Consider the following 15,621-nt stretch of genomic DNA (forward strand, 5'->3'; position numbering starts at 1 on the left):
TGCCTTAGTTCGACGGAAACAAGCTATGGCTTCTGACCCTCAGACGAGGTTATAGACGAGGTTATCGCAGAGCGAAGGATCAGGTGGAAGACATCGATAGTATAATGTAGCTTGTTCCTGGAAAAGAAGGGCCCAATGATGGGTCATACACATCTGCCCGAAGAGTCGAGCTCTCGCATTGCAGTACGATACAGTCACATTTGGCAGCGTCAAGTGTAGCGCTGCGACAGGAACATGCTATCTGGAGACCTGAAATCTATCACAGTAGGTAATGCTCGTTACTCCCGAATATAATACACGAGAACCGTAAGCTTCTACACCCTCTCATCCTCATTCTTGTCATTAGCAACGATAGGTGCCTCAACTGAGGCTGCACCACACAAAATGAATGGTCGCGGATTGATCGTATGTGGTCCTTTTTCCCCGGCTTTACAGGCGCAAAAGATCGACCTTAACCGGGTCAGGCTTCCAAGGAAAATATAGTACATGTAATTAGACATATCAAATAACAAAAATCCAGCCACAAAATGTTGAAGGCAATTCAAAGTCCGAGGTCACAGACACGACCTTCTCGGCCCCACTTACAGCCGAGGTGTACACAAGCTCCCGGCCCTTGCAATTGCATCACAAACCTTCCTAGGACCAACCAAAACCAAATCGGAAATCAGTTTGGAGACCAACACGTGTAGCACCAAGCTCCAAGGTTCTAGGTGGTGAGTTCAATTGTTGTATTGGCATGAGGACGGGGTCTCCAGGGGAAGTAAGTATATTCACAAAAGAGACAACAAGGGTTCGAATCTTGACAGCCTACATGCATATTATGTGCTGATTGTATCGACTCTCCTGGAATCCATGTTCATAAAGGCAACATGGCAATGACTGCTAATTCACCTGTTAGCGCAAGCATGGCCGACCTGCCCCACCTTCACATTCCTCAAACGCCAACCTCGGTTGTGAGCGGCCCCCCAATTCCCCAACCTGTTGGAGGCACCGAGGCAGCGCGCCAACGCGACTAGGCGGCAACGATCTAGACAGCGGAAGGACATAAACTCAGAGCCGACATCGCTTGATTACTGAACGTCTTATCAACAAAACCAGCGTCGTATTTCCGCCCAAACTTTGTGTGAACCACAGCAAGGATCTACCATATGACAGCTCAGGCCGAATTACTCAACATGTCACACGGTTCTATGGCCAGCACAATGCAGGAGCAAGTTGCGGTAGACGACCTGGGATCAGACCATTTCACCAGTCGCGCCGATCCCGCCCGCATGGGAAACAAGGCAAATATTGCCTACGGGGGTTGTACCATCAGTATCGGCGTTCAAGTGGCATGCAGCACTGTATCGCCCAAGTACCTGCTCTATTCGGCGACGGGCAACTACCTAGGCCCGGCGTTGACAGACCGCAAGCTCAAATGTGCCGTCCGACGAGTCCGCGATACGAGAACATTCGCTACGAGATTGGTCGAGATCAGCCAAGACCAGGACGATGGCAAATCCAGGCTCTGCATGATCATGCTAGCCGATTTCCAAGTGAAAGAAGAGGCTTCTCTTCTCGTGTACTCTGCGCCGCCATCAATGAGCTACTCACCGCCTGAGAAGTGTCTTACAACGCAGGAGGCCACTGAAGATAAGGTGCGGAGGGGCGTCGTGACAAGAAAGCTGGGGAATCTGTACCTGGCTACCTTTGGTTTCAACAACCGCTTCTTTGAGACCCGCGGCTGTCCGGAGACAGTTGCACCGAACAACCTCTACGGCATGGCCAAGACTGTCAAGACGCCCCAGGAAAGTCTCGACTTGACATCCAAGACATCAGCTGATTGGTTCCGCTGCCGCCATTCCCTGGAGCGACTCCAAGATCGGTTCTCTGCACTGGGGTTCATTCTGGACGCAGCTCTGTCCTTCATCCCCCTGACCCACAGCAGCAAGTTCCTGGATGACGCCGGCCCTTGCTCCTCACTAGACTTTGCGTTGAGGTTCTTCACTGGAGAAATCAACCTGGACAACTGGCACCTTAGAGAGATGAAGACTATCACTGGCAACGACGGCCGAACTTACACTGAAGCCCGACTTTGGGATCAACAAGGAAACATGGTCGCCACCATGAATCAGCAATCTATTATGCGGCCTCTGAAGAAGGACATTCAAGCCGCTCTGTAAAGGCTTCCAAGGCTTTAGCATGTTAGACGATACAGGAGTGCGGAATTTGATGGTTTTCATTTCTTGTGGCGAAGCTTACTGCTAAATGGGATTTAACTTAGAATACTACTTATTACAATTTACCCAAGAGAAGAGAGGCTCATGTGGCGTGAGCATATGTTGTATCTAGAGACATTGCTTTGATCCAACCCTACACAATCATTGAGGGGCCACAAAACTTTTGATTCTTTCGATGCATTATAGATAACTTAAAGGCTGCAGAATACTTACCTCGCCGTGTATGCCAATGGCGACTGGATGCTTACAATTCCCACGTGCCTACCTATCTTGTGAAGAGTAGCCCTCATGACCCTACTTTAGACATTGAAGTGCCATTGTCAACCACTATTGTCCCCCAAAATACTAGCTTGATAATTGCCGAACGATCGAGATTTCTTTCGAGCGCTTTTCTGTCACGAATTCAATTTCGTAAGTGCTGCTCTCATCACTTGAGAATAACAACATGGACTTCGGAACCGTCATCGAATTTAGATCTATGAACTTGTCTCCAGAATTGCGTGATTCGAATCCAAAACTAGCATCTAATTACGTGGAAGTAGCTCCTCGATTACTGACTGGCCTGAATTACACTAGCTTAGGGAATCGATTAAGACAATGGATTGTATCCATGTCAGGTCAACTTACGTCATTGTCTCGTCTATTTCCCCGCTTCTGCTACAAATACTGCTGGTCTGAGGTCTCTGATCGGAACAGTCCATGGAAACAGCTTTCTAGCCGCACGAAAACGGTGCGATACGACACGGGTGGTCACTTTGCTATATGTTCACGCAACTCCGGCATGTTTGTGAACGTGATATTCGAATTATCATTGAACCAAATCGATGCTGATCCTTACTTTTTGTTTCTAATCAACTTCGATGATAGGTCAGAAGCTTGTGGCCTTGAGACAGTAGCGACGTACTAAGGTAGTTGGAGATGCTGATGTTCTCTTCGCGACTTTGTTGAATGAAGCTCAAGTACCTGCCGCAGTGGCCTCGGCATATTATGTCGATATTGGGGTCGATCCGTGGCGATCTTCTGTTCGTCGAATCATTCTGCCATTCCGAGACTCGGCTTACATCGTCAAGTTTGTTCCAATCGCGTTCAATTCTTGCTTCCTGGCAGAGATATTGATGTGCGAACTACGAAAGCCGGATCTAAAGGGTGTGATCGGCATGATACACGAGACCATACTTTCTGCATTCTTCCTACCTGTAGTAACCGGCCGGTTCTCTTTGGTAACAGTTCACGTTGCACTCGACGCCCCTGGACCGGAAGCTTGCATCTGTGGACCGTGACTGATCGACACACCATCACATGTAAAGAGTCGTTGTGATAGTTTCAACTTCGCTCAAGAAAAATAAGGCTTCTTTTGGCGTAAGTCGTTTTTATCTTATGGCTCAGTAGTCTGAGCAAAGTGAGACAAGAGTGCGCATTCAACCACCTGGACGATCACTAGCGTTTCAACATGCCGCATCGAGGATCTCATTGGCGGCTACGTAATCTGGCATGTCTCTATTCGTGAGGTTCATCGAGATCTAGTCCCCGCATTGGAGCCTAATGAATGAGAAAAGGTGCGGCTACTATTACATCTCTCGTCTTCTGGAGACAGCGATATCGATCTTGACGCAACTTCAGCGGTATAAAGTCGCCGAGGTTCCCTTGATACTAGCTTCACTGCTATCAGAGCACGCAGTATCATCCACAAATAACCCTGACCATCTCTATTAGATCACCGATTTCGTATCTCACAATGTCCAGAGTCCGTCCTTCTCTCCAAGATGTGTGCGAACAGTACACGTCTGGCGAGGATCGCAATACCCTAGAGAACATCGTCAGAGCCTTCCGTAGGCTTCAGCAACTTGATCCAAGTAACGAAGACTCCTTCTTCACTATCGCTGGATATCATGGAGAGCCATGGATAAAGGAGAATCCTTATCCCGGCGGATCGACTTAAGACGATTGGCAGAGAGGTTACTGCCAACATCAGACAGTATTGTTCCCCACTTGGCATCGAGCATACCTCCTTCCGCTTGAAGACGCCATGCGTCGGGCTGTTCCCGATGCTCCAAGTCTAGCCCTGCCATTCCTAGACGAGTGCCGGCCCTTCGACCAGAACAATCCCCTCCCTTGGATCTTGGCCACCCCGACTTTCGACCTTGATGGGGATAATACGAACCCACTCTACTCCTACAAGTTTCAGAAGGGAGTTGCAGACAACCACGGGAAGCCATCAGATGCCCAGCGTTACAGCAAATCAACGGGATCACAGACGGCTCGTTAACCGCATGCGGGTGTCACTAGCTTGGACGGAAAAGACCCCGCTTCGGTTGCCAGAATTCTCAACGGCAATATTGCAGCTTGGCTAAGCGGAAAGATCCAGATTGACGGCAAGGCGTCGCCAACGTCAATCCCGGACACTGTCTCCATCGTCTCGAGATACAAGGCCAGTCTCGATGCCCCCAACTACACGCTATTCTCGAACAAGGCTTCCAGGGGCGAGTGGCTTCATAATACGAAAGGCTCACTGGAGAGCAAGTTCCATACCTCTCTTGAAGACCCACACAACGCTGTTCATCTTGCCATCGGAGGTTTCTATCAAGACGGAGAAGAGAACGCTAAACCTGTTGAGGATGTCCATGGTGACATGGGAGAGAACGAAACCGCTAGCTTCGACCCCATATTCTTCCTTGACCATGCCTTCATTGACTATGTCTTCTGGACATGGCAAGTCAAGCACCGCCTTACCAAGCCGGGTAGCCTGTTAGTGAAGCCCGACATCACAGCGGGAACACTCAGCGCAGGAAGCCCTGTTCTCCCTCCGGGAAGCAAGTTGGAGATGAGCAGTCCTCTTGCACCTTTCTTAAAGTCCGGATGCATCAGCGACCCTGTGTTCTACACTTTAGACGACATCACCGACATCAATCAGTTGGGATACATGTATGGCGAGGGTTCCCTTGACCTTCTGACCAGTGGGCCCGTTCTGGGCGACTCTGAGCTTCCACTTGTCGCTGTCGCCCGCGTCAGTGGCATCAGCACCACGGACCATGAGGGATCGTTTGTCGTCCGTACCTCTGCCAAGCTTGCCGACGGTAGTGAGATTGAGATTGACCGCGATGCAATCCTCAGTCGATGGGTTCTCGCAAATTGCAAGAACTGTGAGAAGAACAAGCTTGAGACGTATACTTACATCCCTTTTGGCGCGGATCTGATGAGGGCAATTAGAGCTGAGACTAAGGAGGACATCCATAGCAAGCTCACTGTCTCCGTCCAGACGCGCGGACAGAATGCACCAGTCAAGGACTCATACAGTGCTCTGCAGCCTTTGATCGAAATGTTTTAAGCGTCTGCTGACTGGAACTTGTAATTTGGAATAAGTAGCACCGAGAATATACGGAGTTTTTCTCGATAGGTCGCTCTCATTAGCTCACCTATGACCAAATCTAAGAAGCGCAAAATCTGAATTTCTCGACATATATACTGTAGTATTCTCATACTAGTACCAAGCTGAGTTGCCTTGCACTTCGGAGTCTGAGAGAGAACAGTCTTCACACTAGCAGCAAAGTACTTATAGATCAAATTTGAGGGTATCAACCAATACATTCTTCCAAGAAACACTATGCTAATACAGAGACTACGGAGGCCCTAGACATCCAATCCAAGTCCCTCACACGTTGTGATGATGCCCTCCCTCGCACCTGGTGGTGAGGTACAAACCTGCAAGTTGAAAATGCATTTTGTGGTGCTGTCAACAGGCAGGATGTCTCCAAAGGGATACGTCAACTGCTTCCCTCCAGCAGCATCAACGCATTCAGCCACTTCCTTGGTGACAGTCTCTTTTTTCAACTGATACTTCTCAGTCAAGAGTTTCATAAGATCCTTGCGCCCAATAGAGTTCTTATGATCCGAGCGCTGGATGAGAATGTACTGACGCCAGCGGCCATCGGGATCTTGCGAACAGAGCTCAGCTTCGGTATACTCTGTGCACTTTTCGGCAAATGGCTGCGAGCGCAGGACAAAGACCTTCTGGGCTTGCAGGGCAAGGCCAATCGTGTAGAGTTCCAAACTGCGCGTCATCTCCTTCTGCATGTCACCCTGGGTGATATTGCGGCTGGTTCCAAGGAACTTTCCGTCGCGGATGATCTGGAAAATGCCCCCCGTGACGTTGACTTGTGCGTCGATGGTGGTCTGGAAGCTGGACGAAACGGCAGACTGCCAGTTTTGAACGACCTTGCCTAGGGAAGTGGCAACATTGCTCCAAGAGAGAAAGAGGTTGGTGGGCTCAGGGGCTTTGAGATTGGTGGAGATGAAGCTGGAGGTGCTGCCGACGGCGCCGGCAACGGTGCTGAGGGGACCCGTGAAGGGGATAATGGATAGCACGCCAGCAAAGACGCGGGTCATGGTCTTGAGGTCTGTGATATCGTCCTTGGGGTTCGGGTAGAAGTCTTGGACGATGCCCGGGAGGGTGAGGCTCAAGATGCTCGAGGCGAAGGTGATGGCAGTGTTGAGAGAGTTCATGTAGCTATTCCAGTTCTGAACGGCAACGAGAGCGTACCATCCGGGCAATTTGACCGGAGAACAGGGTTGGCCGGCATTGCAGAAGCTATCGAGGCCGCTATCCTGGGTATTAGTGTCCATATTTTGCAGACAACGTCATGGGTTGAGACTCACCAGAAGAAGTTGGGTGCGCCGAAGGAATTGGCAAAGTTTTGGACAGCGTTATGTTCTACCTTGCTGACGTTGAAGGTCGTCCATTCAGCAAGGAACTTCTCGATTTCGAGCTTCTTCCATGTGTCCTGGTTGAGAGCCTCAGTCTTGCAGTCTGCAGAACCGGTATCTTGTGGAACGGGGGTAGCGATAGCGCCAGTGTAGGCCAAGGCCAGAAGGAGTTGATTTGCTCTCATTATGAGAACTTCTTCGAGAAGCACTCGTAGTGACACACAGAGAAGATGTAGATTTCAAAGAAAAAATAAAGAATGTAAAGGGCAAAGGAATGAGCCCTGGTAAGCTAGAGCGAGTCGAGAGAGTGTATAGATGAGTTTGATGAGTGTAGCAAACCTGTTCTTCTCACTACAGCTGACCCTGAGATCTTATACACTCGAAAAGGCATCTTTCTGATATCTGAGAACAAGATCGACCTGCTCCTGAGCTGAAGACTGATCAGTCATCTTCCAGTCATGCATGAATTGGGTTGTAAGTTGGTGTGGTTCTCCACGTGCCGCCCGACTCGTGCTCAGTGGGCCCTTAACCTGGAACTACCCACCGGCTGCTATATCGATGCGCTTCTTAAGACGTCGAAGCATTAACGACAATGAGCAACAGGTACGTTTTGAAACAAGGGCTGCCCACTGTGTTTTCTTGTACACCGCTTAACAGCCCTACGGGTCTTTTCTGCATCCCAGGAAAGCGAAGTAGTTTATTTGAGTCTCCTTGTAAGGCCGGTGCGGAGAAGGTCTCGCCAAGTCTTTAGCCGGTTCGTTCCAACTTCCATCAACACAGCCCTGCAAGTGGCATGAAATGGAGTCGTCCAGTCTAAAGATAGGATTGGTTTGGCTTTGATTGAAGGAGGATGCTTCTTCTCGCCCAGCTCGCTTACAGTCTAAGGAGCTTTGAGTTCTCATGAACCCAGATGTAACGTACGATGGATTCGAATATGAATGAATGCCACTCAAGGAAGTGTCAATGGCGCCTGACACGGCGATTAATCACTTTTTCTGTCAGCGGCAAGGTGGAAATAGCGATGTCTTTCCTGCTTCTTCTTGACGCTGACGATACCTAGTATTTAGCTAATCTTTGGTTCTAGAAGCCGTATGCAGTATGGTCGGAAAGCATATATCGAAACTAACCGCTGACAAACCTCAGCTACACTCTGAATAGGATATGATACTTCTCAGCCATGATCACAGTCAGGCATGACCTTCCAAGAAGGACCCATATTCTGTCAGCTCAAAGTTCAGGCTATAATCTTTAATCATGCCAAAACCAGGGCCAAGAGGGGAATCATAGAATGCCAAGTAAGCACCCAGTTCTAACGGCTGTGCATGCCCCTCTGACCGCCCAATTCCCAGGTCCCAGGGGCACTGTCGATAGAGATCGAAATGAAGTGGTCCCAACAGGGCGGCCTTTGGCCTGGCGACATCTAGTCGGTGCCATCGGTTCGCTTCGCGGTTGCTTGAAAATCTTGGGTGCGAGCCGACCTGCCCTATGTTGTCAGCTCTGATATGCAACTACTGACTCGTGAAAAATAGTTCAAATTGGATGAAGGTGTTCGCCGCCGGCCGTTTCATCCGCTTGTCAACTGAACGTTAGTAAGTGTACCTGCCAAGGTGTAGCACCCGCTGCTCGCATGTTCATCTCCTAGTTGGATCGAAAGAGAGTTGAATACGAGAATAACCAACATCTTTTAGTTCCATCGAATGTGGGTGAGAGAACACGATGCCGCCGGCTCTTGTAGCCGAGAGGCACGCCAAGGCCAACAGCGGAGGTCTCGGCTATCACATGAAACGTGGCCAAGCTGCCGTAGACCCTACGAAGTTTTCTATTCTTTTCTGAGCTATTACTAAATTCAGACGAACTCAACTATTTAGAACAAAAACTCCCAGAAACTTCAAAAATCCACCTGGCTTGTCTGCGTGGCATTTTTGACTACTGCCTTCTATGTAGCCTTTCAGTACTCTCTCTCCGGGCAACCGGGCAACGCGGTACTCCGAAGGATCTGCGGTGGACCCACACCGGCCCGGCCTCCATCTTTCGGAAGTTTTGGCCGCGGGCAGCAGAAGTTTGTGGACGGTCCAGACCCCAGATTCCGAGTCAAGACTCGTGCACTGAGCAGTTGATCTCTACTCATGATGTCACGCTCGAGAATAGTAAGCCCGCCAGCGCCGCGGTCAGAGTCCACAAAAAGCTTTCGCATCGATACAGTCAACTGCGGAGAATAGTCGAGAGGTATGCTAGAAGGAGTTTGAGCCGTTTGGCTTTGTGTTAGAGTCCATGGCAAAGCAGAAGTTTACGCTGTAATCTCATATTAGCACACTACACGGTTTCAAGGCCTAAGATAAGTGGTCACAACTGGGAAAAATACTGCCTCGAACATGCAAGCCGCCATAATCCCGAGTAGATCACGAACACAGGGTGCTTGAGTCAGACGGTTAGGTTGCCTTTGTTTCATTCAACTGGCACAGGATCCTGCTCATTACAATTATATTATCAAGCGCCCATGATACCCTTTTGATTTCCACCCAAGCCAAAACGCCAATAAGTACGCGGAGAGTTCGCTGATAGCTCAGCGGTCTCATTATCAGATTACACACTAAAGATTTTTCCTCTGCTCAAAGAGCAGAGGTGACTCGAGAAGTCGAAAGTTTCAAGATCAACGGACGAATCAGGAGGCCTCCACGCATACTTGACTATCATCAGTTCGATGTACCGCAAGTACCGAAACCAGCCTGGCAACCACTACCACAGTGGTCTGTCGTGGCACCGCACCATCCATACTGCGAACAGCACGTCGCGCCAGGTTCGCTGATGCAAGTGGTGCCGCCCTGCGTGGTACCACAACGCCCATTGGTACTAAGAGGCGGAGATGTCGCGGTACCAGTGGCCGCGGGCGCGGAGCTGGTTACGGACGGCGAGGGTACGGCTGCAGACGACGACGCGGAACTGACAGGGGCGGGAGAGCTCGATGCTCCGGAGATCTGGCAGTTGCCGTATAGAGGCTGGCATGCTACGCCGCAGTGGTCGGCCGTGTTGCCACACCAGCCGGCGGATGAGCAGCAGGTTGCACCGGGCTCGGTGAAGCAGGTTGTGCTGCCAAAGTTGGCTCCACAGCGGCCGTTGGTGGAAGCGGGAAGAGTGCCGGTAGGGGCGGCGACGCTGGAAGATGTGGCAGTCCCTGTGGCTACGCGAGTGGTGGTGCCGGTGGATGGCGGGGCATCGCCGACGGAGCGGTACCAATTCTCTTGGGGGTCGTCGAGACATTCACCGACGGTGACAGACTTGAATCCGTTGCGGAAGAGGGACTCGAGCATGTGGTCTGTGAGGTTATAGACGCTCTGATAGACGGGATCGTGCTCGATTTGAAGCCACTTGGTGGTGGCGACGTCCTTGCCCTCCACGTTTTCATCCCAGATGTCTTTGGAATCTTGGATGAGGTCGGCGCTGTCATGAAGATAGCCCTCGGTATCGAGGTTGAAGTAGGTGATGTGGTAACCCAAGTCATTGAGATAGCCCTCGCATGTAGCATCACAGGCTGAATAGGGAGGCCTATATTTGGTTAGACACAGACGCTTTTCACACTTGACCATGATCACAGTGAGCATACCTCATGTATGTTGGGAAGTAACCGAGAAGGTCAGCAAAGGCGATCTCATTGTAGATCATTTGGTTACGGAACTTTTCGGCGCTGATAGTCGTAAGTCTCTGATGAGACCAGGTGTGGCTAGCAATCTGGTGGCCCTCGGCAATCATGCGCTGTAGGAGGTCAGTCATTGATCAAAGCTGCAGGAGAAATGCAGACAAACCCTGATGAGAGCAGGCCAGTTGGTGGTTGGATCGTTTATCTTGCCCTTGCCCAGGTTGTTACCGGTAATGAAGAAGGTTGCCTTGGCATTGTATGCCTGCATGTACGTCAGCACGGCTCATTGATAGTCACATGTTGAGACATCGACATACCTTCAGCTTGTTCAGCAGATCCTCGGTGTAGATATAAGGACCATCGTCAAAGGTTAAGGCGATGTCACCATAGTGCTCGCAGTGGTAGATGGCCTGACCATAAGGGACAGAGCCGAGTCTGGTCCGGGGAACATTCGTCGTGTCTGGTCCATCGGGGCGGATATTGGCATCGCACGACGGACCATACTCGATCATGCACGAGGGAGCTGAGCAGTAAAGGTAGCCTTGACCGCACCACCTGTCGCACGGTTAGACTTCCCGAAGACCTAGCTGTCGTGCGCAAATAATAACTTACCCAGCACTAGAACAACAGTCACTTTGGTCGCAGACCTGATTGTTATGATCGGGACCGCAGCGACCGTCAGGAGACTGGCGCTTTTCCAACCCTGAGGCCGCAGGCTCTGGCCCGGCATGGGCAGCGCGGCGCTGGACTGTCCGACGAGCTGCAGTAAAATCTTGTAAAGCCCTCCTCCCAGCCATGATGTTTGGGACAGGCTGCTCATTGCTGCCATGGGCACTGTGGGCAGCAGCCGAGCCCAAGCTGGCGGCGAAAGCGAGAGTTGTGAAACGCATTCTAATGGAGGGTCAACTAGCCAGTCGACACGGCGAGAGGATATGCGTGGTAACGAATGGGCTTCCCCGAAGGTTAAAGCAAAAGAAAATGGCGCTTAGCGAATGGAATTGGCAGAGCAGAGTTCAATAAAGAAGAAGCTGAGCCAGATTGGGACAATGTACACGATGCAGCACTGCACTCGACAACTTGATTACACCGTAGTCCGGAAGAATAGCAAAGCGGACTAGACGGCTCGGGGCCGGCCATTGTTATATAACACGGAAGCAGATGCGTCTTCGCGTAAGTAGACTAAGCAACAAGCAGCCTGAGGATGGGCTGAAAATGCAACCTTGACCTGGCGTGTGAGCGATCGGCTACTGCAAGCTGGGCCAGTAGACGGCCGCCCAGCTCCAAGCAGAGCAAATTAAACAGGGCAGATCAGCCCGGGCAGTCAACAGCGTAGAGACATAGTGGCTGGCTGATATTTCGCGCGTGGTGCTGGTATTGTCCAGACAGGCGCGTGTGGGATAGGTAACCAGGAGCAAGGGTGCCTTGCAGCGAGCCACTTCTTGGTTCATGGTACTCTCTACCGGCACATGGGGCTATTTTAGTCACCTGCTTGCTTGTATCGACTAATACGAGCTGGGAGAGGTCCATTCTGAAGGGAAAAGCAACCACGTCGCTGCGCCGAGAGCACATATGGAGATGGCTCAAGTGCAGATGGCTGAATCAGAATCCCGAGCCATGGGCATTCAACCCGACGGCAGAGAAACGTATTTGCTATCCATCTTCAACACGAAAGTCTGCCGGGACGCCACTTGGCTGTCCTCGCCTTCAGTTTCGGACCACACTGGCAACCTGGTGTATGTTCTAGCGACTTGGCACTTCGGGTTCATGAGGCTGTATGGTGCGTTGAGAGAGCCCAGCGCTGACAATATTGGAATAATACATGGTGCTATCGCGTGCCTGACTGATGAAGTGGTGTACAAAGAAGACTTGTTTTCGAGGCTCAAAACTGTGCCGGAGGTCAGCCGGTATGAACGCCGAGGCCGATCAAGGGTCAGCTGTTGTGGGGTACTGAACAACATGAACGAACCGTTGAACAGCGAAAAGCAAAGAAAGCATCGGACAGAATGAGAGAACGAGATGCAAAGACTTTCATCCTCTCGCTCGTACGGACACTGCAACGTGCCTTTGCTTGCCCAGCCTTGCCTTGCAGATCGACTGAGCAACCAACGTTGCGATAGATAATAGCATGATAATTTTCCGACTTTCGGAGTCCTTCGTTGGATGCATCGCCCTATTACCTGTACGACTGACCCGTGGAATCGTTGGTCCGTGGCTGTTCAATGAAGAAGGCTCCGTCACCGTTCACGAAGTCTCGCGCATCTTCTCATGTAGGTGAGATGGGCAGGATGAACTGTGGATGATGAGATGCAGTCACATTTCTCTAGCTGGTTAGTACCTTATTTGGGAGTTAATAAGGTGCCAGCTAGCACTAGAGGCGTGAGGAGAAGCCAGCCATACGCGCGACGCGAGGGGGAAGAAATGGGATGAGTGGATGAGATGATAAAAGTGGATGAGAGGTGGATGAGAGACGCGGGAGAGAGTGGATGAATGAGTGAAAGTGCAGTGAACCGGGGGCGGAAGGCGGGGCAGAAAGTGGAAAAGTGGAGCGAGACCGAGGAGGGGGTGTTCTTTTTAGCCTTAAGAGAAAGCGAATATTTGGAGGTATCGCCATGCGATAACCGGGTGAGACACCCCGTACCCCCTTTCGGCGTTGAACCCCGCTAGATGCAGCTTTACCCCGCGGTGAGCCAAGGTCTACCAAACGGTGCAAAGGTAAGCAGAAGCCAAAGCAACACGTTCTCTCAGCGTCTGCCACGTCCCACAAGCGCCCCTGGCCTGCCGAATTATTGGCTTGGCAACACTTCGGTGGGCTGTCATTGTCTTTACTCCTTTGTAAGTTGCGAGTTGTAAGCCTATGGTGACATTTCCCTCCTCTTGAATATGCCTGGCTGCCCTGAAAGTCGGAACCAAAATGCTCTTTGCGCCCCCGGTATTGGAGGCGGGACTTATGGTGCGTCGAGAGCATCTCTGCCGGGCGATGACAGCAGCCAGGGGTCTGGTGAGGCAAGCATTATGGGTTGAGTTCTCGACACCCTCTTGCCTTTCTTGAAGCTTTCTTGTCTTCTTTTGGCTTTGCTCGGCCGTCTGCGTCCACCATCACCACCTGCGTGGCCATGGTCGTCACTGGAGCCTCCTGTGCGTATCAGGTTTGATCTAGTTCTGATGTGACTCTTACGGTGGCAGGCAAACAAGAGACTGGCAAACACCCACGGCATCCCAGCCATGATGCTTCCCAAGAATCCCAACTCAGTGTCCTTCATGTCGGCAGAGGATCCGATGCCGGGTTGACAGCAACATCGGCCGCCATTGAGGCGCCTTTTAGGCAGTTGACTGCTCCAGTTTCGTGCAGACACGGGTTTGCCCAGACTTTAGAGACAACCAACCATGTTCCTGTTTCACCAACTCCTTTCCCACTTCTCCAGCCTTCGTCTTCCCTGTCATCATCGGGCACAGCAAAGGTTCCATAGTCTCAAGAGAGGAAGGGGAAAGGCCTGACATTTGGTCAAATTTTTCACGGCTCACGTATTCCATCACGGCACCGCTGACAACGGATAACAACAAGCTCAACTTCCGAGCTTGATACCGCCCGTCGGATTGCGTGTTGTGTAGGATGTCTCCCCCCCCCCCCCCCCCCCCCCCCCCCCCCCCCCCACGCGCCCCCCTCCCCCCCCCCTTCCCCCCCCCCCCCCCCCCCCCCCCACCCCCCCCCCACCCCCCCCGACTCCCCCCCCCCCCCTTTTTTCTCTTCCCCCCCCCCCCCCCCCCGGGTCTCCCAACTTGCTCAGAAGGATTCCTCGCTTCGCCCAATTCTGCACACACACCACGCACGATGCAATGCTGCATCACGGCACAGCTGAAGCTTCGTGCAGTTTTTGGCTCGCAATCCACCGCATCGGGTTGTACTCGCACACAGCTGGGCAAAATAAAATAAAAAAGGTACCAGAATCGCACATGCTTACATGAAGGAGGAAGAAAGGTTTGTGTCACCTTGTAAAGTCCGGTTGTTCCCGACCATTACCTACTGCCGCACACCCGGCAGTCTTCGGATTCGACCTTGAGGCTGATGCCAAGAAGCTGAGGGGGTTGCGATGCCACTGACGATGGTGGCGTGGAACGAGGTCGACCCGTCGAAGTGGCAAGTATTCCGGGATGGTTCTACTTCCCCTCTGTCTAACCCGTATTTTCAAAGCCATGTCGGGCCTGACCGTTGTGATACGCCAACCACTTTGTGTAAGACATTCCTATGCCTTGCCAGGAACGACCAAGACACCCTACCGGCCATCGGGTGTTTGGTGGTTGGAATACGATGTGATTCAAATGAGATGAGGGGTAAAACAGGCGAGTCTCAGGCTTTTCCGAATAGCACTTAGTTGCTAGAAGCTCGCTGTTCTCTACAAATGTAGTAAGCTCGACTGTTTGTCAGACTTTGACGAGAACTGTCGGGATAATGCGCAAATTACTATCTGCGGTTGAGTGGGAAATCTTGAAAATCACTCAAGGATTGATGCCATTTAGCGGGGTCCGGACACGGGGAACATTGGTTGGCCTACGTACGTATGATGTTTACCCGGCCTCAATGGCCTGGGCCCACGTTTCCCTCTGCTGAGTAGAGTCTGTTGCGAGCAGCAGTGAGGGGAGCAAGATCGACATTTCGGGGCATTATGCGTTAATCGTGGGAGAAATGGATGGGTAGGTTGCGGTCCGGATCACTTCCACAGGTGAATCTCCCATGGCCTTCTCAGCTTGTGTCCGTACTTAGCAACCACACAACCTGGCAGGCAGGCACTCCTACACAGGCCCAATGTGATCGATGCAATGGGGAAGCGTTTGAATGAGTGACTAAGTATGTGCAAGACACTACCGTTGTCGCTCTGTTTCTCGACTTAAATCTACAATCTCCCCGCGACAGAAACTGTTTGCTGAGTCAGAGGCCATAATGTAGAGAGTGTCTTAACAGGCGGACGGACATCACCTCCGTTACCCTCCCGGACACGAGGCACTGTGGATCGATGCCGGGCTCGGATGGCGAAGTGTCACCCGGGCGCTGCCCCAGTGTTCTAGTGCCGG

General features: G+C 51.5%; 4 protein-coding genes across 4 annotated transcripts; 2 read left to right on the top strand and 2 right to left on the bottom strand.

The window, feature by feature from the left end:
• Positions 1 to 1,175: 1,175 nt before the first annotated feature.
• Positions 1,176 to 2,162, top strand: CPAR01_13794 (acyl-CoA thioesterase II; the record flags this gene model as incomplete). Its single annotated transcript, XM_060498046.1, has 1 exon — positions 1,176 to 2,162. The coding sequence occupies one exon, from the start codon at positions 1,176 to 1,178 to the stop codon at positions 2,160 to 2,162; it is 987 nt and encodes a 328-aa protein (XP_060343514.1).
• Positions 2,163 to 3,954: 1,792 nt separating this feature from the next.
• CPAR01_13795 (uncharacterized protein) lies at positions 3,955 to 5,544 on the top strand (the record flags this gene model as incomplete). Its single annotated transcript, XM_060498047.1, has 3 exons — positions 3,955 to 4,048; positions 4,196 to 4,480; positions 4,520 to 5,544. The coding sequence occupies 3 exons, from the start codon at positions 3,955 to 3,957 to the stop codon at positions 5,542 to 5,544; spliced, it is 1,404 nt and encodes a 467-aa protein (XP_060343515.1).
• Positions 5,545 to 5,846: 302 nt separating this feature from the next.
• Positions 5,847 to 7,105, bottom strand: CPAR01_13796 (uncharacterized protein; the record flags this gene model as incomplete). Its single annotated transcript, XM_060498048.1, has 2 exons — positions 5,847 to 6,816; positions 6,873 to 7,105. 2 exons carry the CDS (start codon positions 7,103 to 7,105, stop codon positions 5,847 to 5,849), a joined length of 1,203 nt encoding a protein of 400 aa, XP_060343516.1.
• A 2,508-nt stretch (positions 7,106 to 9,613) lies between these two features.
• Positions 9,614 to 11,444, bottom strand: CPAR01_13797 (polysaccharide deacetylase; the record flags this gene model as incomplete). Its single annotated transcript, XM_060498049.1, has 5 exons — positions 9,614 to 10,463; positions 10,522 to 10,670; positions 10,721 to 10,816; positions 10,872 to 11,109; positions 11,167 to 11,444. 5 exons carry the CDS (start codon positions 11,442 to 11,444, stop codon positions 9,614 to 9,616), a joined length of 1,611 nt encoding a protein of 536 aa, XP_060343517.1.
• Between the last annotated feature and the right edge of the window lie 4,177 nt (positions 11,445 to 15,621).

This window comes from Colletotrichum paranaense, assembly GCF_030867605.1.
Source record: "Colletotrichum paranaense strain IMI 384185 chromosome Unknown Scaffold_13.1, whole genome shotgun sequence".
Taxonomy (NCBI): Eukaryota; Fungi; Ascomycota; class Sordariomycetes; order Glomerellales; family Glomerellaceae; genus Colletotrichum; species Colletotrichum paranaense.